The sequence below is a fragment of the Populus trichocarpa genome, chromosome 18 (assembly GCF_000002775.5).
Source record: "Populus trichocarpa isolate Nisqually-1 chromosome 18, P.trichocarpa_v4.1, whole genome shotgun sequence".
Lineage (NCBI taxonomy): Eukaryota > Viridiplantae > Streptophyta > Magnoliopsida > Malpighiales > Salicaceae > Populus > Populus trichocarpa.
In genome coordinates this window covers 12,976,246-12,998,976 of record NC_037302.2, presented here as the reverse complement: position 1 = coordinate 12,998,976, position 22,731 = coordinate 12,976,246, and the positions used below count along the sequence as shown (strand labels likewise).

The following is a 22,731-nucleotide window of genomic DNA, read 5'->3' as shown; positions in this document are numbered from 1 at the left end:
AATCACAAAACTAGTCCATTTTGGTTTTTAGTGTCAGCCAAATAACAACTTTTTCCTACAATCATACAACAATTCCCTGAAAACTTATTCTACTCAACTAAAGCTTAGTATTAACATACGAGTTTTGGGCAGAAAAAAGTTTGTCGACAAAACTTGGAGCCACACAGAAATACCTTTTCTGGTCTAGAATACAGCTTCCTTCTCCTTGAAAAATTTGTCATGGATCTCTTGAAGTATCAAGTTCCACACTGCTGGTATCCAATCAAATAACCAACTGGTGAAGTGCAAAAAAATTAGTATTTGCATGAAGCTAAAGATGGGCGCACGATCTCTATAATTACAGCAATCTTCATATTGGTCCAACGAACAAATGATTACAAATTAGAGAAAAAAAATCGTCCATTCCATTTTTTTCAGTTTGGTTATTATTTTTTTATAAAAACCAAATTAAACCGAAAATAATCATCCTTGTTTTTCTTCAAGAAAAAGAAAAAAAGTCTTCAAGAAAACTAAACGATACTTAGAAATTAGCACAAAACTTCGTTAAAGAGTCGATATCCAATCCTTCTTCCTCTCATCGGGCATGTCCAGGAAAATCTCTCTATACAAGGTGGAGTCATGAAGGGCCTTCACAGCCTTCCCATATGGGGCACCAGTAATTCCCAAAGCATTCAAAGCCTTTAAACACTCTTTCATGGCATTAACTTCACTATTAGTAAGTGAATTTGCCCCAACTCCACTAACCCTTGTGGATGATGATGTTGCTAACCTGTGTCCAAGCAAATCATTGTTTCTCTTTGATTGCTCCCCCATAGTTACCAAAGCTTTCTCTAAAATACTGCTACAGGTCCTTCTAGCCCTTTTCTTGTGGCCAGACTTGGAAGATTCACTAGGTTCAGACTCAGACACATTCTCTGAGACGATTATCACTCTTTCCCTGATGATGGCGATTCGGGAGATGAATGTGCATGCGCACCGGGAGTAGTTGCGTCATCAAAGACAAACACAAGTCCAGGTATTCTTTGCAACCCTTCCTCTTGAATCTTTTTGCCATTCTATGCACCTAAAATTATTAAGATATACAAGTTAAAACTCACTACCATAACCATCTCAAATCAAATATCTCACATAAAAATCATACATAGAATGTCACCTTGGACAACACCCTCCAGTGTTCATCAGCTGCTTCAACTTTCCCTGTTGTAGAATCATAACCAATCACAGTTTCTTGAGTCAAATTCTTGAAATTCCTTATCGAATTTTTCTTTGAGTGCTCAGATCATTGACTCTAGCATTCTTCACTTGGAACAGAGAATGTCTTAATTTTTTTTTTAAAAAGTCATCGATAAAACTGATAAGCCATTAAAGTGAAAAAAAAATGAATTAAATTATTTTTGTCGTACCATAACTTGCTGGAGTCAGGATCTTGGTGGGAAGAAGAGAGAGAACGGTGTGCAAAGCGGTTTCAAAACCCTTGGAAACGTTATTCTTGTGAACACTAGTTCGAAACGCGTTTCCGTTTTTCTTAAAAGAGAAAACGAAAAACAATACCAAAGTAACTAGACACGTTTGCTTCTTTTGTTGCCAAAACGAAAAACGAAACGGATAACCTCAGATTAGCCCCCGTCCAATGACTCTGTTCTGAATGGTCCTCTAGCTATATTTTTATACAATTTATTCCCTAATATATATAAAAATTCTCAATTTGATCCTTCCATAAAAAAATCATGCCCAGCTTCATCTACAGGATAAAATTCCACTCTCTCGATGAGTATTGAGGGACTAGCAGGGGGGGCATTCTTCCTTAACACAGAAATAGGGATGAGGGCAGAAGTCATTCCGTAGAAAACTCAAACTAGATTGTATATATAAATGTCCATTGTATTTGATCTTCATGAATATATTTCTTGAAATTGATTTTTTAAATTGATTTTTTCTGAATTTTCCTTTCTATTATTTATATATTATTATACACTGATGTTATAGTAAAGTTCAATATTTATAATATTCTTGAGTTTATGCTCTATATTATTATTGTTGTTATTGCTATTATTTTGTATTTACTCTTCAATATTATTTTATGATCACAAAAATAATATTTTTGGGCATATTTTGTCTTGAGTTAGATGAAAAAAAATAAAAATTCCCTGCATCTTGTCCCTAATAAATATGAATGCACCAATAAATTAATAAAAAATATAGATAAAATCATACTTGGCTCGATTTAATAAATTAACTCGATAATTTATTAATTCGAGATCTGAGTTAATAAAAAATTATGGTTTTTTTATATGAAAATAACTTTTTTTTGATTTCTTACTAAAAAAAAAACCTAGATTAATTCAAATTAATTTATCCAATTCACTACCGTGATCTTGATCCTGACAATTGGGTTGGGTCTTATAGATATACTTGAAAGAAGGATCCAATTGATGATTCTCTTGGATACAGTCATGTGGGGATCTAATTGAGAAAAAATTATAAGTCGGGGACTAATATTAGGTTACCCAAAACCAGAACAGAAAATAAAACCGAACAGCCCCAAAGCAACCATCAGTTGAAGCCTCTTCTGTTCCCCTCTGCAGTCTGCCCTGCAAGAAAACGATGCTTCTTTCTGATACTTTAACTCCGGCTGGCCATGGTCAACTGGGAAAAATTATATCCCCACTCTCTCTCTCCCCTTCTTTCTCTTCACGTCCCCTGAGATACGCAGTGCTTGGTGCTGGCTTTGCTGGTCTCTCCGTTACCTGGCATTTGCTGAAGGTACAGTGCAGTACTCTACTTTATCTTTCTCCTCTCGTTTCTTGCTGTAGTATTTTTTGGGTAAAAAGAGTATGTTTACAAGTGCAGAAGAGTCCAAAAGAGAAGGAAATGAGAATAGACATATATGATGAAGTGGGTATAGGAGGAGGTGCTTCTGGTATTTCTGGAGGTCTTCTTCACCCTTATTCTCCTAAAGGTAAGGCTTCACTTTTCTCTTTTTTTTTCTATAAATAATCATTCTTTTTTTTTCCTCTGAATCATCTTTGAGTTTTGATATATCATTTTCATTTAATTTATTTTGTTGTTTGAATTCGAATTGAACTATGGTAATTGGCAGCTAAACTGCTTTGGAGAGGAGCTGAGTGTTGGAAAGAAAGTTTAATGCTTTTAAATGTCGCGGAGGCGGCAGCTAGATTATCTGGTGTAGATGATTCTGATGATAGTTTTATTGTTAGGAGAAGGTTTGTTCTCCTTTCTTTTTTTAATGTAAGATGTCAAGAATTTTGAATGTTCTGAGAACTAAATTGTGCGTCTCTATGGCACAACGAAGAGTTATCATAGTTTGACATATGCTAACAAGTGATGTGGATTTACTAGTTTTATAATGCTGTTTGTTCTGAATGATTTTGATTTGTTGAATTTTTATGATTTTTCTTTGAGTTTGGAAGATCATTTTGAATATTCATTTGTAATGTGGATCACCAAGCAAGTTACTTTTCTGAAAAAAGATAATACTGAGTCAGGGATTTTCTCATGTTTTTGCTTTAGAGAGTTGGAAAATTGATTATATTTCTCATTTCTTGGATCTCTGCTTTCAGCTTGTTGGCATTTGTTAGCCAATATGGATCCCCCCTCTTTTCTGATGTCTATCTACCTGCTTCAGGGGCATCTTGAGGCCAGCAGCAAACACCAAGAATTTGATTGTATTGACCGATGTAATTCCTTAAGACCTCTTTATTAGAGCTTCAGTGGATTCTATCATGAACTATTTATGTGGATCTTAGACTGATGTGTGCTGTATTATCTGTGTTCTGCAATTAGAATGCCCAGAATTACGATGCCAGTTGCAGAATTGAGACCATTGATGAGGACACTGCCCAAAAGCTTGTGCCAAAAATACATGTACCTTTTAACCCAGCCTTTTATATGCCTGAAGCTGTAAATGTCCATCCTCTGCGCTATCTTCAGGTCTGAACAACTAATCCATTGTATTACTTGTATTACTCTGAATAGGATTCAAATTCTTGCTTTTTTTAATAATGTTTTCTTCTTTCTTCATTTATTTAACTAGGCACTCTTCTTAGCATGTCAGAATGTGGTGAATGAATCATCCACTTCTAGCCATGGACAAAAGGAGCTATATTTGCACAAAAAATCAGTTCAAAACCTCCTTGAATTGGAAGGTGATGGCAAGTACTATAGCTTAGGTCTATTCTATTTAGTATGTATGGGGGTATTTGATACATGCAGACGTTTGGTCTTAGATTTTTTTTGTTTTGTCCATCTTGGCTGTATGTATTGTGCTATTTGCTTGAATTTTATGCCAAGGAAAAAGTAAAAAAGAATCATGTAACTTTCTTTATTCTAGCTTTCTGGTGCTCTTTTTTTCCCGAGAATCAGCTTATGATCTAGTTGATAGGGTTTTTGCTGTATTGTCTGAATTGCTTGATTCAGAGCCAAGAGACATCTAAATATATTCACCTGAACTGGTAGTTGATTTGAGAAAATAGGAAACTTCCATTTTTTGAAATTAATGCCTTCAATATGCTTAAACCTGTTTTCTCGTGCCCTGAAATTATCCAGGATTGAAAGTTATTTAACATATGTGAAAGTGTATATTTAACACATTCTGCTGCTGCGCGTGATCTTTGGCATGCTTAAGCTTCATTAGTTTCTTCCATGATTACTAATTTGTATTAACATTTATGTAGGCGAATATGATGCAGTGATAATCTGTCTAGGTGCCAAAGCAGACATGCTACCAGAGCTCTCAGGGAGGCTTCCGTTGAGGACATGCAGAGGTGTAATTGCCCACCTGCAGTTGCCTGCTAATATAAGGTAAAGCTTGTGTTCTCCCTTGCATTATCAATCCATAAAGTCTATAAGCAGGGAATCGGTACACCTTATAGGGATGAATTTCATTATTTGCGCAAGGCTGGCTAGCATATGAATGCAGCATGAGCATTCTTATGGGATCAGTAACAAGGTTGTTTTGGTCTGTTATGCTTGAGATTTCTCAATCTCGTGAATGGAATTGGAATTTTAGAGTCCAGATTGTCATAAATAAGTCTGTAAGAGCAAGATTTCCAAATTCCAAGATATTTGAAATTCATAATGGATTCAGTTTGAAACAAGACGGCCTTGTGTTTCATAATGGTTGTATTGAGTATCTTACAGGTTTCCAGGATAGATGTTGCAAGTTAATCCTGAAGTAGTGGTTAATAAGGCAAATGCCCTGAGAGTACAGGGTTGGTTTGGGGTTAAGACTTAGGAGTGGAGTGGTGCATTGAATGTAGGATGGGGAGGGAAATTATCACTTTCTGGCAAAACTCATGTAGATCACTGTTTCAGGGAAGAATATCCAGACTATGCCCCTTCAATATTATCAGATGCATGGCTCGCCATCCAGGGAAGCCGAAGTTTATATATGGGCTCAACATGGGAATGGAAATCAAGGAATTCTAATCCAAATGTTTCAGTGGATGAAGCTTCAAAAGCTCTTCAAGAGCTTCTGCCAAAGGTGTCTGCCTTTTATCCAGCAATAAAGGATTGGACTTTCACCAAAGCGAACGCAGGTTTAAGAGCAATGCCACCATTAACTGCCCATGGATCACTTCCACTTTTGGGCTGCGTCAATTATTTTGTAGGCGAGAATGTTGCCGGTAAATACTGGTTATTTGGAGGACTTGGTTCAAGAGGTTTGTTGTATCATGCTTGGCTTGGAAATTTGATGGCGCAGGCTGTTATTTCTTGTAATGAACAATTGATCCCGTCTGAACTGACTGCTTGGAAGAACATAAATAGATGATTAGACAGAATTCCCTTGTGTATGAATATGCAATCAAGGTTCTTAATTGATCAACTTTTTAACATAATTATAAGAGCCAGCCCGAGATATGACCCGGCTAGAGGCCCTTAATTGTTGGTTGACCAGATCAACTCATGAGTCAACAAGTTAACTCTTTTTTTTTATAAGTACACTGGCCTGCATGTCCTCGGAAATCATGCAATCTATTCTTCATCCACTGCTGGAGGTCAGTTTCCATAGCATCGCTAACTTCACCCAATTGACCCTCTGCATTGCCACTTCAGAGGTATCCAACCACAGAAATGAAGGGGCAAGAGAGAGATGGCATGTCGCTGCTCATGAAGTTGGTGTTGCAATGGAAAACAGAACCTTCAATTTTCTAGTTCAGGGAAGGCCCCTATTAACTCTCAGAATAGAAGATGCATTAAAGGCTCCAAAGCTGCAGGGCAGTACATCTTTTAATAACTCCAAAAGCAGACATCATTTTGCATATGCAGTTCTGGAAACACTTACAGAGAAGTTCCTGAAAACTCTTACAGAGAAGTTCCTGAAATACTACAATATGCGAAACATTTGTTCACCCGGATTGAAAATTGACAGGTATATAAACTATACATGAAATGAACAATTCTTCCTAGCTTGACGTCCAAATGTAAACCTGGCCACCACCGGTTGCTCCTGCTAGCATCCCAACCCTGAAAGGATGTGCATGAAATCTGCATGGAATAGCAGTCATGTGGGGACTCTGTAGAGTCCTGATTACTCGTCTTTGAGCTGGAGAAATGATATCAACTCCTCTTTTCATATTGCCAACGTAGACAAACGAATCATCCCAACCCCATGTTGCTCTGCTCAGTCCCAGAAAAAGCAAAACAGAAACTGTTAAGGATATTTACTGTTTTCATAGTAATAAATAACCTTTTGCATTCTCTTTACTTTGAAACAATACTTATTGTTCTCGACTCTATATCCTGCAACTTTAGACTTCGAACTTTACTATCATGTCCAGGAAGATTGGTGATACACTAAGGATGGACCACTTAATTAATTTATTTTTTGAAAAGGAGAATCCTCATTAGGCGTGATGGGAATCATGCTCAAGCTCAGGGGGGAGCTTGAGTTGAAAGTGGTTTAAGAGGTAAATATAGATCATAAACCAATCCAGATTAGCACTATAATTTTGGATGGATTGTAGTCAAGGAAATGCAATATACTTCATGATGCACTACAATGGAACCGGCAGATTCTAATTTAGACAGGACAACCGCAAAAAACAAAGAACAAGCTCTGAATTAATCACGTAGAGATACAAAATTTCTCGGAAAAAAAAAGGAAAAAGAAACTTGTCCAAATTCTGAGCATCATATATCGTTAACAAAAGATCCACTTTTTATTTATTTATTTTTTTAAAAAAAGAATAGGATTAAACGAGCACTTGTCAAGTAGGCCAAAACCATACCTGAAACTAGAAATCCATCGACCTGTCTGATTACAATGGTGCACCCTAGAAGCATCCTCGAAATTAACTCCACTTAGTATACCAACTGTGTCATCAAAACTATTGAAAAGAAACCGGGGGAAAAGTCAATATCAATTACATTCAAGTCCCATCATCAGCAATTACACCATATATCAAAAATAATTTGAGACAAAACCAAATGATTACTGCAAGCTACATGCCACATACAACAAAATTTAAGATGACTAATAAATACAATTTTGAAGCATGATATTTAGCATTTCTTATAACTACCTCTCGAAATTAAAGTGGGCAAATGATAAAAGAGAACATTAGGAAGCACCCTGAATTTCTACCACAAAGCAAAAGAGACAAGACATCCACTCCAGTTGCTATCTGTTTATAATGCATATGTTGAGAAGCTAGATCAGACAGTGATTAGACCAAAGATTGATGTTTCAATAGTATGGACACAGTCTTACAGATATTGGTCAGGTATAAATTATTATTTTTTCCAAGTATGAAATTATATGTTTAATAGAACACTGCGGTATGATAAAGCCAGCCACGTATACATAATGTCCAATAAAATAAATAGATGCGCATACTGAAAAATCAAACACCTGCAAGTGCATAGAGCTGTGTGTACCTTGTGCTTGCAAGTGAGCTTCCAGAGGGTGAGAAGTAAGCAGAATGCACAGCCCTCTCATGATTTACAATCTTTAAACTTTTGGGTTTACCTGCATCCACTTTTCTCAAGTCCCAAAGGCAAACCGTTGCATCTGAGGAACTAGTGGCCATAATGTTAGGGTTTTGTGGATTGAAATCTATGGTGTTGATTCTGTCTTCATGCAGGGTCCATTGGGATGAAACACTTCCTGTCCTATCATCCCAGACACTCAATCCTCCACGACCCTCGCCAAAATATAAGCTCTTCACATCATTTGGATGTTGAGAAAGAGAAAATATAGCATCATCACAGGAGTGTACTAGATCAAATACTTCCTTTTCAGCATCCATTAAACGGAGATATCCATCATAGCAGCTGGTGAAGATCTGCAATTGATTTTAACAAATAAATGAGCCAAAACCTTACGAAACTCAAATGCATACTCGATATTAGTCAAAAAGATTGGCAGGAAATCAATAGCTCTACAGAAATGCGAACAATTTCACTGAATCACATTGCCAGTACTAACATGTATTGTGTATATTGCATTTACTTAACATTCATTTTTGGGTCTAGCTTAATCGATGTCTATCAAATAGAAAAGGTCGAGCAGATCCCTAATTATCTATAAAACTTCTTCAGCAATCTGTAACAAACTGCAAATGTACCGATTATACATCCACGTTTCAAATTTAACAAAGAAATTAAAAGAAACATTACCTTGGATAAACAAGATTGCTGGAACAAAATCCCAGAAATTGGACCAGTATGCGGGCGATACAAAAATATCCCGTCACCTTTCTCCCCTTCACTATCCACATTCCAAAATGCAACATTGCCAAGCTTATTCCCAGCTGCAACTATGTTTATATCGTTCCGCGGAAAAAATCTCACTGTCATTATCCTCCCTGGCATAATCCTTGCAATATTCTCTGGCTCCAAACTCATCGATCCCAAATCAACACAACCCTCAAATTCCCTCTTCTCTATCTTAATCCCACAATTCAAATTATCATTTTCAACCTTCCTCTTAACTGGGCCGCACAAAACCCTATCATGTCCCTCCTCTTTAACAACCTTAAAACAATCAAACTCCTCTTTAACTCCAACACCCAATTTGGGTTTCCTTTCAAAAGACAAAAGTGTGTCTATAAATTCTCTATCAGAACCAGTTCCGTCATGAGCATCCTTCATTTTCAGCGGACCCATGACACAGGGCGAAGGCTTTTCTCTGCTAATTGAAGTCTGATTAAGAGTTGTTTTATCAGAATTCTCATTAGAATCAGCATCTAAACAATTAGAATCAGGCGGCATTCCTCGTGTACGCAAAGATCGTCTTATAACAATTGGAGTCTCAGCTTTTTTGGGTTTCTTCTCTGGACTAACTTTATATGACTTTGCTGACCCATCTCTGCCATCAAAACACAAAAAAGACACAGACCCATTTCTTAAAACATGAAACCCACATAGTCGTTTCTTGTATTTATCAATAAAACGTGAACAAAACGAGAGACAAAGGGGGAGGGTGTTGGGATATTCCAGAACTCAAACACACACAAATTTACGTGGTTCGGCAACTTGCCTACTCCACGGAGCTACTGTCTTGTATTAATCACTCAAAGAAACAATACAAACAAAGGAGGAGGATAAAACTCTTCTCGACTCAACTCCACTCACACAAGCTCTCTCTGCTGTTCTCACTTCTCTTCTGTTCTCTCTGTGTTTTTTTTTTTTACACTCACACACGCAGCTCTTCACTGAGCTTATATGTATACAAGATGGGAGTAAAGGGGCATAAATCATGCCTTGATTTATGCCCACCGTTTGTGTCCTCCACCATGTGCCAAGTGGGAGATTAGGTATTCCCACTTGTATATGGTGGGACATTGTTTGTCTCCACTAACTAACAATCTCCCACTTGGAGACAAACAATGAAATCATCATTTATCCTTGAAGACCAACTGAAGTTTTACACAACTTCAGTTTATCAAGTGTAACTCCTTTGGTTAACATGTCAGCTGGATTCTTGCTTCCACAGACCTTTTCTAGCATCAGTTGTTCATCGTCTAGCAATTGTCGGATGAAGTGATATTTGATCTGAATATGCTTCGTCCTGGAGTGAAAAGCTGGATTCTTGGCAAGGAAGATTGCACTCTGACTGTCGCTATACAAAGTACCTTTTCCATTCAACTTGCCCAATTCCTTCAGGAAACTCTGCAACCATACTATCTCTTTTGCAGATTCCGAGACTGCAACATATTCAGCTTCTGTTGTTGAAAGAGCGACGATCTTTTGCAAGGTAGAACTCCAGGAAACAGCAGTACCTCCTAGAGTATATACATATCCTGTAGTGCTCTTTCGGCTATCAACATCTCCTGCTAGATCAGCGTCTACAAAACCTTCAAGTTTCAAACCACCAGCTGTGAAGGTAAGACATGTCTCCGATGAACCTTTTAAGTACCTCATGATCCATTTCACCGCCTCCCAATGCTGCTTTCCAGGATTGCTCATATATCGGCTTACAACTCCCACTGCATGGGCAATGTCTGGTCTGGTACAGACCATAGCATACATCAAAGAGCCGATAGCTGAGGCGTATGGAATCTTATCCATGTATCCACATTCTAGCTCAGTTTTTGGTGACTGATCTTTGCTGAGCTTGAAATGATTCCCCAGTGGTGTACTTACTGGTTTAGTATTATCCATACTAAACCTGCTGAGAACCTTCTTGACATACTCTGTTTGTGAAAGCTTTAGTACGCCTTTGTCTTTATCTCTGAAGATTCTCATGCCAAGTATTTGTTTAGCAGCTCCCAGATCCTTCATTTCAAACTGTTTTGACAACTGCTGTTTCAGCTTATCAATCTCCTCAATGCTGGATCCTGCAATCAACATATCATCTACATATAATAGTAGAATGATGTAGGAGTTGTCAAAATGTTTGACATAGCAACAATGATCAGCTTGGCATCTTGTATACCCGGAACTGCACATGAAGTTGTCAAACTTCTTGTACCATTGTCTTGGAGCTTGCTTCAAACCGTATAGGCTTTTCTGTAGCTTGCAGACTTGATTCTCCTTTCCTTGCATTGCAAACCCTTCTGGCTGTTGCATGTAAATATCTTCCTCCAAGTCACCATGAAGGAATGCTGTTTTTACATCTAACTGTTCAAGATGTAAATTTTCTGCAGCTACTATCCCCAGAACAACTCTGATTGTTGTGAGCTTCACAACTGGAGAAAATATCTCAGAGTAGTCAATGCCTTTCTTTTGTTGAAACCCTTTGACAACAAGTCTTGCCTTGAACCGTTTACTTCCGTCATGCTCAGTCTTCACTCTGTAAACCCACTTGTTTTGTAAAGCCTTCTTTCCTTCAGGCAGTGTGGTTAGCTCCCAAGTCTTGTTCTTCAGCAACGAACTCATCTCATCCTTCATGGCTAACTCCCACTTGCTTGAGTTTCCATCTTGTAAGGATTCTTCATAAGTTAGCGGTTCACCACCATCTGTCAACAAAATGTAATTCAGTAAAAGTGTGAACCGTTGCGGGGGCTTTATCGTCCTCGAAGACCTGCGAACAGCTGGTTCAATTTGCTCTGCATCTTCTTGTGTAGTAGCGGGTACAGATATGCTTGAGTCTTCTTGTAAAGACTCTTGATTGTTGTTCTGCTCAGTAACATCGGGAAGGCCTTCTAATCTTATGAATTCAGATCCTTGTGGCCTTGTATCTGAATCAGCCTTATCTGTTTCTGCACTTGATCTGTCTTTGTACAGAACTTTCTCATTGAAGATCACGTTCCTGCTTCTGATAATCTTTCTATTCTGATCATCCCAGAACCGAAAGCCAAATTCTTCATCTCCATAGCCGATGAAGAAACATTTCTTGGATTTGGCATCCAACTTGTTGCGAGCATCAGAATCTATATGAACATAGGAAACACACCCAAAGACCTTTAAATGAGAGAGTTGTACCTCTTTTCCTCTCCATACTTCCTCGGGCAGTCTGAACTCCAAAGGAACTGATGGTCCACGGTTGATCAAGTAAACTGCGGTATGAACTGCGTCGGCCCAGAATGTTTGAGGTAACCCTGAATGCAACCTCATGCTTCTAGCTCGTTCATTGATGGTCCTGTTCATCCGTTCAGCAACGCCATTCTGTTGCGGTGTGCCTGGAACGGTCTTTTCCATTCTGATACCATTGACAGCACAATACTCCTTGAAACCTCCATCAATGTATTCTCCTCCATTATCAGATCTTAAGCATTTCAACTTTAGACCTGATTCAGTCTCAACCATAGCCTTCCATTTCTTGAATGTTTCAAACACATCAGATTTATTTTTCAGAAAGTAAACCCATACCTTCCTGCTGAAATCATCAATGAAAGTCACGTAATACCGAGAACCTCCAAGAGATGCTACTGGAGACGGTCCCCATAAATCTGTGTGTACCAGCTCTAGCTTTCTTGGTCTTAAAGTCCTGCCAACCTTCAAGAAACTGAGCTTTTTCTGTTTTCCAAGAACACAGCTTTCACAAATGTCTAGATCGACATTTTTTAATTCTGCCAGCTTTCCCTTCGACTGAAGTATCTTCATCCCCTTTTGACTCATATGGCCGAGTCTACAGTGCCATAGATGTGTTTGATTTTCTGCTTCAGTAGAGGCAATAATGTCTGCAAATCTTGTGGTCATATACAGGGTGCCGGTTTTCTTTCCACGAGCCAAAACCATTGCTCCCTTTGAAACCTTCCACATACCTCCAGAAAAAAGGATTGAATGACCACTATCATCAAGTTGTCCGACCGAGATCAGCTTCTTCTTTAGATCAGGAACATGCCTTACATTTTGCAAGTTCCATATAGATCCATTCATTGTCTTGATTTGTACATCTCCTATACCCACAATATCCAATGGTTGTCCATCGGCCAGATAGACTACACCGTGATCTCCAGCAATATAGTTTTGCATCATTTCATGGTGTGGTGTACAGTGAAATGAAGCACCAGAATCAAGAACCCAATCATCAACAGGACTATGCACAGCAAGAATCAAAGCATCTTGCACCTCATTTGTGGTAGCGTTTGCAGAGTCAGCTTCAGGTTTTTTCGGTTTTGTGCAATTCCTCATGAAATGACCAGGTTTGCCACAATTCCAACATTCAACCTGCTTTCTGGGTCCAAACTTGCTTTTACTTCTATATCTTGATTTTGATCTGCCTCTGGATAAGCCTCTATCATGTCTCCTCCCTCGAGTGTTGATGTTGAGAGCTGATCCTGAGCTTGAACTTTCACCCGAGTCTTTCCTTCGCACTTCTTCAGCCAAAATCAAGTCTCGAATGTCATCATACTTCAGTTTGGATTTTCCAGCTGAATTGCTCACGGCTGTCCTCATGCCTTCCCAACTGCTTGGAAGTGAAGCTAGCAAGATGAGTGCACGAATCTCATCATCAAACTCAATCTCAACAGATGATAATTGATTTGTGATGGTATTAAAGTTATTGAGGTGTTGTGTCACAGAAGTGTTTTCGACCATCTTCAAGTTGAACAACTTTTTCATCAGGTGCACTTTATTATTTGCTGATGGCTTCTCATACATCCCAGACAAGGCTTCCATCAATCTTGCAGTGGATCTTTCTTTCGTAACATTGTGAGCAACTCTTCTTGATAAGGATAACCGGACAATGCCCAGAACTTGTCTATCAAGAAGTAGCCAATCTTCTTCTTGCATATTTTCTGGTTTACTCCCCAACAAGGGAAGATGAAGTTTCTTCCCATATAGATAATCCTCAATTTGCATTTTCCAGTATCCAAAATCTGTCCCGTCAAATTTTTCAATTCCAGCTGCTTTTATTTCATCTGCCATTTTTACTACTTCTCCGATTCGAATTTCCCAAATCTGACCTTACAGATGTGTCCGGAACAGCCGAAAACCTTGGAAATGACACTGAGATCACCCCAATCGGACTTCGGATGGCTCAGATTTTAGCAATCAAAGTTTTGAATTAACGGACGGTGCAGATGCAGCCGCGTGTCAACCAGAGTACCGCCTGCGTCGCACCGGATCAAAACCTCAGTAGCGGTTCTGATGAAGCCACGTGTCAGCAGATTAGGTCCTGCGTCACACCGTATCAAAACTCAGTAACGGTTATGCTGAAGCCACGTGTCAGCAGATTATGGCCTGAGTCACACTGGATCAATACTCAATAGTGGTCCTGATTTAACCACGTGTCAATTGATTGGATCCTGCGTCGTACTGGATCAAAACCCCTCAACGGTTATGATGTAGCCACGTGTCAGAATATCAGCTTCTGCGACACATCGGAACAAAACTCAGAGATGACGTGTCAGGTGACGTGGCAGGTGACGCGGACGTGGACCGTACGGCTTTGCTGACGTGGCGGGTCAGCCCGACCCGTTTTGCAGAAGCCGGGCGAAGATGGAGCGTGGCGCGCGTACGGCGCGTTGGTGCGCGTGGGCAGTCTGGGCGTCGGCGCGTGTTGGCGCGTTCGGGCATGCAGGACGTCGGTTCTTCGCCGGGTTTGCAACAGTGGATTCGTCCGGTTGTCCTCTACACGATGGTATGTTCAAAAACACGTTTGGAGAACTTTGATTTTTGAGTTTGGATCAAACACCCTCTTTGTCAAGAACAAGCTCTGATACCAGTTGTTGGGATATTCCAGAACTCAAACACACACAAATTTACGTGGTTCGGCAACTTGCCTACTCCACGGAGCTACTGTCTTGTATTAATCACTCAAAGAAACAATACAAACAAAGGAGGAGGAGAAAACTCTTCTCGACTCAACTCCACTCACACAAGCTCTCTCTGCTGTTCTCACTTCTCTTCTGTTCTCTCTGTGTTTTTTTTTTTTACACTCACACACGCAGCTCTTCACTGAGCTTATATGTATACAAGATGGGAGTAAAGGGGCATAAATCATGCCTTGATTTATGCCCACCGTTTGTGTCCTCCACCATGTGCCAAGTGGGAGATTAGGTATTCCCACTTGTATATGGTGGGACATTGTTTGTCTCCACTAACTAACAGAGGGAGCTACCTTGAGCGTTTGGTGGCATTAGAAAGAAGAGAGGCTTTAGCGTGGAGTTGAAGAGCAGCCAACATTTCATCGTTTCTTCGAATGTTTTCGAGTCTCTTTATCTCGTATTCTGTTAGTTTCTGAGTCGCCATTGATGCCCAGAAAAGAATTTTACAGAGAAAGAGGCAGAGAAGGGTATGTGGTTTTGTGGGTATTTATGTTTATTAGGAAGGGCATTGGTGGATATTGGCGGGAAAATGGATTTTGGCGGGAGATAGACTAATCGGTGCTACGTAGCCTTATGGCCCTTATATCTTGCCGTTTGAAAATGGAAATTTTTATAGAACAAAGAATTTTGCGTGAATTTTATGATGTGTGTATTGGGCTGGGTTTTGAGTATACTTGTCGGTCCCGAACCTAGTTCAGGGTTTGATCTATTTTATCACGATTAGGTTAATTTGTTTTTTTAATAAGTGAGTTAACATAGATTTATTTCAAAATAGTGTTATTTTAAATAAAAAAAAGTTAAATTTTTTTAAAAAAATATTATTTTGAATTAAAAAAATATAAAATAACTAGTTTTGTATTAAAAAAATTTAAGAATTGACACAACCAGATCTTATTCAAGTGCAACCAGATTATAAATGGTAGATAATATCTAAAATATTTTGAAAATAAAACCAATTCTAGTTGGATTTTAAATCCAACAAGTAATGGACACCGCATAAATAAACAGTCTTGAGACTTTTGAGAGGAAACATCGACTTGAGCTTGGCATACAAAATGCTAGAATCTGAACACTTGTGAACAGTTTATAGATTCCATTAATTTTTTTTTATTATGAATGATCAATTTTAATTTTAATTAGAAAGAAAACCAAGTTGGTTTGAGACATCCCTAATTATTTTTTAAAAAAGTGGAATATAAATTTTGCTCAATTTATGGCATGCTAAAAGTGGGAATATCACTGGTATTAACCAGCAAAATGTATGAAATTTTGGAGAAAGGTGTTTTCTTTCCAACCCATAGCAACCTCAAATAGCTCAGTGTACTGTTTTTAAAGAACTGTGAAAGCAAGCAAAAACAATGTGTAAGACCACAAGGACTAACAGAAGCATGGCTGAAGGAAACATGGTTGTTAGGGTTTTAAACCCGTCATTCTTCTATTAAAACTAGCCAGCCAAAACTTGTAAAGGGAAGGAAAGAAAGAACAGACAGAGATTATATTATAGCTTAGCCCCTTGAGTTCTTCACTGTATTCTAATCTCCCCTAGAATTCTTCACCATTCTCAGAAACAGCTACAGCAAATCTCCCTCCGATATTTTGAATAAAAAATAAATCAATGGGAAACAGAAAAAAGCAGCTCTGACATTAATTTCATTGTTTGTTCTCTCTGAACTGTCTCTCTGTCTTATTTGCGCATTCTTGTTTTTACACTCTTTAACATCTTTAGACCGTGTAGTGTTGTTGGATGGTCTCAATGTCTAGCCCCTTCATCTTCACCACTGAGTCAACATGTCCCTTCAATGTGTGAAGCTCTCTGAGCCTGCAAAATGAACCCCAATTCATAAGCATTGTATCCTCGAAGGAACGAAATTAGTGACAAATGATCATCAGCTAGCTTAAATCCTAGTATTTTCCATGTTGTTATAAGAGTTTTAAGGTAGGCTGCTACCCTTTTAGAAGTTTAAGTTATAGTGTTCGCATCTGACAAGAGAAATGACCTTATTGTAGTTTGTGTAGGCTAAGTACTTTACCTTGCTACTTCGGCACGCTTCTTAGCCTGCTCAGCTAGCTCATTCAACTCTCTGTAGGTGGTCTTGTCATTGAACATGGTTTCTGGGGGTTGTAGACCATGAAGAGTACGTTGAGCGGTAGCCCATTGAGCTTCTCTCTCACCCTTTCCATAGTCCTTCTTGGTGGTGAAAGCAGTCTGAATAGATTTTAAGAGGAGCAAAAAGGTTATGCAATTACCAAAAAAGGAAAAAGAACTCGAAAGAATGCTGATGTTTTTATTGTTTCAAAACCTTGTTTTGCAGCAGATTATCCCAGGCCTTCCCAGTCAATGCATAGCGAATGATGAACTTGAGGATATCGAGAGGGATGTAGGTGATAATGCTGTAAATCCAGATGATTCCTGCCCATCCCCAACCAACCCCTTGGATTCTTGCAAAGGACCAGGTTGCATATACAGCAATGATAGTTGCCATCTTCAATGGACAAGCATTGCAAGTTAGTGCAACATACAGCCATCCTTCAACTCGTAAAGAAGATTTTACAGTAGAAAAATAGTGGTTGAGACAAGAAGGGAAAACTAGAGGGAATAGAAGAAATACTGACCAACTGTGCTGCAATGAAGGCACCAACAAGTAAGAGACCAGGGCACTCAACAAAGGACCAGCTCCTTGACCTGGTTACAAAGATGAGTGCCTGACTGATGATGCTCACTTGAAGGTAAAGAGCTGCTGTGAGCTCATCTGGTTTACCTCTGATTGACCTCACACCGAACTTCTCCTGCAGACATTAAAATGGTAAAATTTGTTTTTAACTTACATCTTCGATATGAGGCATTCAGAATGATTGACTTACGGAGAAGAAATCTGTATCATGAACAAGCCAGAAGAACACCACAGTCATGATTGACATATAGGTTCCAAGGACAACGCCTGTGGCAAAGATTTCCTTGAGCTTCCATGAGTCAGGCACGGGAGATGGCTTGACTCTATCTTTGGAGATGGTCATGATGGTTCCGTCATTGAGAATAGCAATGATCAGGACCATGAATGGTGAGAAGTCGAACTTCCATATAAGTGCAACAAGCAAGAATCCCAGCACAATACGGATTGTGATGGAAACAGCATAGATTGTGTAGTTCTTCATCCTCTGGAAGATGGCTCTGCTTGTCAGTACAGCACTGATAATAACACTCAAACCTGGTTCTGTCAACACAATATCCGAGGCACCCCTAGCAGCATCAGTTGCATCCGCCACAGCAATACCAATGTCTGCCTTCTTCAATGCCGGCGCATCATTGACACCATCTCCTGTCATACCACAAATGTGCTTCATCTCTTGTAGCTTTTTAACAATCTCATACTTGTGTTCTGCATATCAAAGTTTTACATGAGTTAAATATTTAAGTTAGCAGCAATTTTCTGAGAGACTGCTCAAACATTTGTATCAGTAACAGAGGTAAAATGAAAAATTCCATTACCAGGGAAGACCCCGGCAAATCCATCAGCCTTCTCGATGAGCTCATCAACTGGAATGCCAGCAATGCCCTCATCCTTGCTGTTACCAAGGAGAGATGATGAAGGATACATATTTGTACCCATCCCAAGCCTGCGGCCAGTCTCTTTGCCAATAGCAAGTTGATCGCCAGTTATCATTTTAACATTGACACCAAGGTCAAGGGCTCGGCGGATAGTCTCAGCACTATCATGCCTTGGAGGGTCGAAAAGAGGCAAGAGACCCACAAACTCCCATGGTCCTCCTTCGCTTTCCTTGTTCTTCTCTGGAATCGTCTATAAACAGGGAAAAGAAAATAAGCATGTCATCAGAATAAATGATGTTTCAGCTGGTTCGTCTACCTTGCTATATTCCAAGGAATCATACGAAATGAGTAGCAAGTAAATTATTGGATTAGTCTACCTGGCGAGCAACTCCTAGGGAACGAAGGCCACGATCGGCAAAGTTGTCAATGATTTCATGGGCCTTTTTCTCCATCTCGCCTTCGAGTTGGCAGAGGTCGATAATCTGGCATATAAATAGAAAATTAGAACTGGCAATATAAGGGTTAGTTTTCAGATAAAACATGCAATCAATGCTTACCTGCTCAGGAGCTCCCTTGCTGCTTCTGTACCAGTCACCTTTGCTGTCATAGTAAGTGATTGCAGTGCGCTTTTCCACAGGGTTGAAGGGTAAGAAATGCACTTCGGTGATATCAGCTCTTGCCTTAAAATATCACAAGAAAGCAACATAAATTTCCCATTTCAGTGACTCCATGAGATTTATATCGAAAGTGGACTAACAAAAACCACAAAGTGTTCACAAGAAAAGAGATTATATTATTGAACTGTTTACCTCCTTGGGGTCGCCCAACATCCCAACAATTGAAGCGTCAATGGCATCCTGATTCTCAATTCTGGCAGCCCTGGCAGCATGTAATAAAAGGGTATCCCTGTCCATGTCCTTTGCGAACACCTGTAATTACCAATATAGGTAGTGAGTATTGAACCTTAAGACTTACAAAATCATGCAAGGCAGTCCTCCTTAAGAATTATATGATTCGGCTTAGCTCACTGACCTCAATAAGGTTCTTGTCAACGGTAAGCTTGTTGAGGGTTAGAGTTCCAGTCTTGTCGCTACATAAGACATCCATTCCAGCCATTTCTTCAATGGCAGTCATTCTCTTGGTGATGGCACCTTGCTGTGATAGACGGTGAGACCCAATAGCCATTGTCACGGACAAGACTGTAGGCATGGCAATTGGGATACCACCTATGAGAAGCACCAAGAGGTTATCGATACCCTCTCTGTACCTCCTGTTCTGGATTGGGTACATCACTATAATTTCAATCAGCATACCGATAGCAATTGAGCAGATACAGAAGTTACCAATAGCTGTCAGCACCTGATAAAGAGTGTGTGAAGAATTATATAAGTAATCTATATGAAAAATTAGTACCTTGTGTGATAAAATTAAAAGTAATGGCCAACTTGTATGTATCCTGTGTAACAAAATGAAAGGCGAGCGATACCTTTTGGAAATGACCAACATTATTGGTGTTGTCAACAAGGTGAGCTGCCTTGCCGAAGAAGGTATGAACACCAGTGGCGATGACAACAGCCTCGATTTCACCTTGCTTGCAGGTTGAGCCGGAGAAAATTCCATCTCCAGGATTCTTTGTGACTGGAAGGGATTCACCGGTCAGAGCAGACTGATCGATCTTGAGCGGATCTCCCTCCATGAGACGAGCATCAGCTGGGATAATATCTCCCAACTTGATGCTGATCAGGTCTCCTGGTACCAGAATTGCTGCATCCTGCTCACTCCATTTTCCATCCCTCAAAACCTGCAAATTTAATTTTATACACAATGAGTTACACTCTATGCTACATGAGATGCTGATGAAAGACATAGGCATGAATTAGGATGGACTTAAAGTACCTTGGTTTTCGGGGCAAGACCGGCCATCAAAGCAGCGGCGGCGTTGCCTGCATTGTTTTCTTCGATGAAGCTGATGGTGGAGTTGATGATAAGCAACACAACGATACCAACAAAGTCTTGCCAATCCGGAGGTTTGCCTCCTCCATTGGCCAAAGCAATGGCCATTATGGCAGCTGCTTCCATGACCCATGATAAAGGATTCCACATGAAACCCAAGAACTTGAGAAATTTGCACTCTTTTTTCTCCTCTAGCTTGTTGGGGCCAAAGATCTTAAGCCTCTCCTCGCCTTGTGCGCTGGTCAACCCTTCCCTTGTACATCTTAGCTGGTCAAAAACCTCTTCAACAGGAATTCTCTCCTACATAAACAGAAACACAGAGACACCCACACATAAACAAAGCATATATGAGAAATTTCTTTGTTTTCCTTTCATTTTAAAAACATGAACCATCAAAACAATGTGATCCAGAATGTCAAATCCAAATGAGAGAAAATTAACATGATATATACATATACCGAAGAGAAATGCTTACAAGATCAATATTCTCATTTTTTATCTGTTCCAGAGAAACGTCCCCCATGGTGACGGATGAAAGTGAAGATCAAAAACAAGAAAATCTCAACCTCAAGTTTGTTTCTTGGGGATGCAAAGTCTCCTTCAATAGGCCTAAAAGATACCCTTCATTGGCCTATCAAAGAGACAACAAAGGACAGAGGCGGGAAACTAGAGTTATTTGTTGCTCTTCAGAAGACAGCAAGCAGCAAGCATTTGTTTTGAAAACGTAGTGAAGTTATATAGCCACCTCCTAGCCATGAAAAAGGAGTGAAAGCTCGAGTAATTCGGCCTTCTTTGTGTTTGACTCCGTGGTTTCCATGCCAAAGTTTCCACTTTTTCTGGTGGTAACAACATCACATTAGAATGCTTAAAAACGTTGCTGCTAATATTATCTCTCTAATGTCATGTCAAGATCTTGATAGAAGAAGGTTCAGAGTTTTATGGGACGAATAGGAACCGTCTCATTTGTGATTTAAAGCCCAATAAGGGGGAAAATGCATGCATCCATTTAGCTGATTATTAAAAAACTACCAAGCCTAACAATGCATTCTTTCTCTGTAAAAATGGCAGCCATTCAAATTATGGAAAATTATAGCGGTGTTCAAACTTACAGATTTGAATTGGCCTGCTTAGACCTTCAATCGTATATCCGTAATCTAACGGTTCATTTTGGTTCAGTTAATATGAAGATAAAATTATCAATGTGAATTTTTTTTTATTTTTTTTTGGGTATTGAAAGCTCATAATGCATGCTTTATAGAGAATCTGATTATTAAACTATATGCCAACAAAAGATTATCAAACTTTTTTGAGGAAGTCGGAATTCAAAACTTGATCAACTCAGTCATGTTTATAATAACCTGATTAACTTGATCTTACTCGGCCAAACCTGATTAACTCAGTCATGTTTATAATAACCTGATTGATTTAGACAAATCAATCCGTCCCTAACTATATTAATACCGAGGAAAAAAAACACTAAAACAACATCATTAACCCTAACCCTGTGCACTAGGCTCTTTTCCGTATCAGTTGAAGCCCGACAACTATATTGCTAGCATCATAACATTCCTTGCTACTAATCCTTCATTTACAACGTTAGTGGTTTCCTCTCTTCTTTTTTTCTTTTTTTTTCTCTCAGTCTTGTTTGTAATTAAACTATTTTTTATTTAAAAATATATTTAACTAATATTTTTTATTTTTTAAAAATTATTTTTAATAAAAGTTATTTACAATGTAATAGCTTTGATTCAAGTCTATCAACAAAATTACATAAATCCACCACATCAAGAATAATTAGAGTCTCTAGATGCGTGTTTGGAAATATAGCTAGAATTATTTTTTAAAATATTTTTTATTAAAAATATATTAAAATAATTTTTTTTTTAATTTTTTTTAAATTATTTTGATATCAACACATTACTAAAAAATATTAATTTAAAAAAAAACAAAAAACAGAAAAATTTACACAAAATCAAGAACTTAGCAGTTTCCTTGCCACCGATACAGGCCGCATCACTAGAACAGGGGCCGCCTGTGCCTCATGCTAAGATAAGCAAACCAGGACGACAACATACAGAGAATTAAAATAACGGGGGCTGTTTCCTGTCTGTCCAGTTAATGCTGCGAGTAAAACACACATAAAATTGACAAAATACAAGGTGCACAAGTTAAACATGACCTTTTCAAACAGCAAGTAAGACTTGCATAAGAAACGAAGAATTTCATTATCTGTATTTTTAACAGCCATCTGTTGATTCCCATCCCAAGTAAAACGCAGATCAAGCATAGAACAAATCATGAAAACACAAGCTCCATCCCAAGTAAAAGAGGCCGTTGCTGAGGTATGGTCCCAAACCCAAAGAAGCGAACCTCAGACATCGCAACAAACAATCAACCCTATGCACATCCATATTAACCAGTGATGAAAATGTACAGTAAAATAACGCAAAAGGCAGGCAACAGTAATCACAGATTACAGCTCTTTAGTAGACCGCAAAAGGAAAACAATTAAGCATTCGGCCATCTAACTTCCCATCCAAAAGATCACATACC

The 22,731-nt window shown here is 39.0% G+C and overlaps 3 protein-coding genes and 1 long non-coding RNA gene across 5 annotated transcripts; 1 reads left to right on the top strand and 3 right to left on the bottom strand.

Annotated features, from left to right (window-relative positions):
- Positions 1-299: 299 nt before the first annotated feature.
- On the bottom strand, positions 300-1,664 carry LOC112324915 (uncharacterized). The gene is made up of 2 exons (XR_002978898.2): positions 1,154-1,664; positions 300-1,063 (listed from the first exon to the last, which is right to left on the bottom strand). It is a non-coding gene; the product is annotated as an uncharacterized LOC112324915 (long non-coding RNA).
- A 729-nt stretch (positions 1,665-2,393) lies between these two features.
- On the top strand, positions 2,394-5,858 carry LOC7489471 (uncharacterized). Of its 2 annotated transcripts, none has more exons than XM_052449125.1 (8): positions 2,394-2,763; positions 2,851-2,959; positions 3,101-3,224; positions 3,647-3,698; positions 3,805-3,951; positions 4,055-4,166; positions 4,695-4,821; positions 4,940-5,328. In XM_052449125.1, exons 1-8 carry the CDS (start codon positions 2,605-2,607, stop codon positions 5,196-5,198), a joined length of 1,089 nt encoding a protein of 362 aa, XP_052305085.1. In that variant the 5' UTR covers positions 2,394-2,604; the 3' UTR covers positions 5,199-5,328. The 2 variants fall into 2 exon arrangements, with proteins under 2 accessions (XP_052305085.1, XP_024446381.1); XM_024590613.2 differs by lacking the exon at positions 4,940-5,328 and adding an exon at positions 5,335-5,858 and having other exon boundaries at positions 2,405-2,763.
- Positions 5,859-6,215: 357 nt separating this feature from the next.
- Positions 6,216-15,268, bottom strand: LOC7489470 (uncharacterized). Its single transcript, XM_002324529.3, has 5 exons — positions 14,972-15,268; positions 8,641-9,331; positions 7,900-8,306; positions 7,251-7,349; positions 6,216-6,639 (listed from the first exon to the last, which is right to left on the bottom strand). Exons 1-5 carry the CDS (start codon positions 15,100-15,102, stop codon positions 6,426-6,428), a joined length of 1,542 nt encoding a protein of 513 aa, XP_002324565.1. The 5' UTR covers positions 15,103-15,268; the 3' UTR covers positions 6,216-6,425.
- Positions 15,269-15,980: 712 nt separating this feature from the next.
- On the bottom strand, positions 15,981-20,899 carry LOC7489469 (ATPase 8, plasma membrane-type). Its single transcript, XM_002324528.4, has 13 exons — positions 20,654-20,899; positions 20,122-20,478; positions 19,712-20,026; positions 19,258-19,584; positions 19,035-19,154; positions 18,783-18,905; positions 18,603-18,707; positions 18,166-18,475; positions 17,541-18,055; positions 17,292-17,465; positions 16,979-17,161; positions 16,709-16,884; positions 15,981-16,497 (listed from the first exon to the last, which is right to left on the bottom strand). The coding sequence occupies exons 1-13, from the start codon at positions 20,699-20,701 to the stop codon at positions 16,401-16,403; spliced, it is 2,850 nt and encodes a 949-aa protein (XP_002324564.1). The 5' UTR covers positions 20,702-20,899; the 3' UTR covers positions 15,981-16,400.
- Between the last annotated feature and the right edge of the window lie 1,832 nt (positions 20,900-22,731).

What these genes read in the sequence shown, in the direction of transcription:
- LOC7489471 (XM_024590613.2), top strand. Translation starts at nt 2,605, where the DNA reads ATGCTTCTTTCTGATACTTTAACTCCGGCTGGCCATGGTCAACTGGGA. An exon ending in TCACCCTTATTCTCCTAAAG is followed by an intron (nt 2,960 to 3,100) that starts GTAAGGCTTCAC and finishes GGTAATTGGCAG; the next exon opens with CTAAACTGCTTTGGAGAGGA. An exon ending in CAGTTGCCTGCTAATATAAG is followed by an intron (nt 4,822 to 5,334) that starts GTAAAGCTTGTG and finishes TCACTGTTTCAG; the next exon opens with GGAAGAATATCCAGACTATG.
- LOC7489470 (XM_002324529.3), bottom strand. Translation starts at nt 15,102, where the DNA reads ATGGCGACTCAGAAACTAACAGAATACGAGATAAAGAGACTCGAAAAC. An exon ending in AATGCCACCAAACGCTCAAG is followed by an intron (nt 9,332 to 14,971) that starts GTAGCTCCCTCT and finishes TTTTGATGGCAG; the next exon opens with AGATGGGTCAGCAAAGTCAT. An exon ending in AGCTCACTTGCAAGCACAAG is followed by an intron (nt 7,350 to 7,899) that starts GTACACACAGCT and finishes TCTTTTCAATAG; the next exon opens with TTTTGATGACACAGTTGGTA.
- LOC7489469 (XM_002324528.4), bottom strand. Translation starts at nt 20,701, where the DNA reads ATGGGGGACGTTTCTCTGGAACAGATAAAAAATGAGAATATTGATCTT. An exon ending in GTCTTGCCCCGAAAACCAAG is followed by an intron (nt 20,027 to 20,121) that starts GTACTTTAAGTC and finishes TTAAATTTGCAG; the next exon opens with GTTTTGAGGGATGGAAAATG. An exon ending in ATAATCTGCTGCAAAACAAG is followed by an intron (nt 16,885 to 16,978) that starts GTTTTGAAACAA and finishes AAATCTATTCAG; the next exon opens with ACTGCTTTCACCACCAAGAA.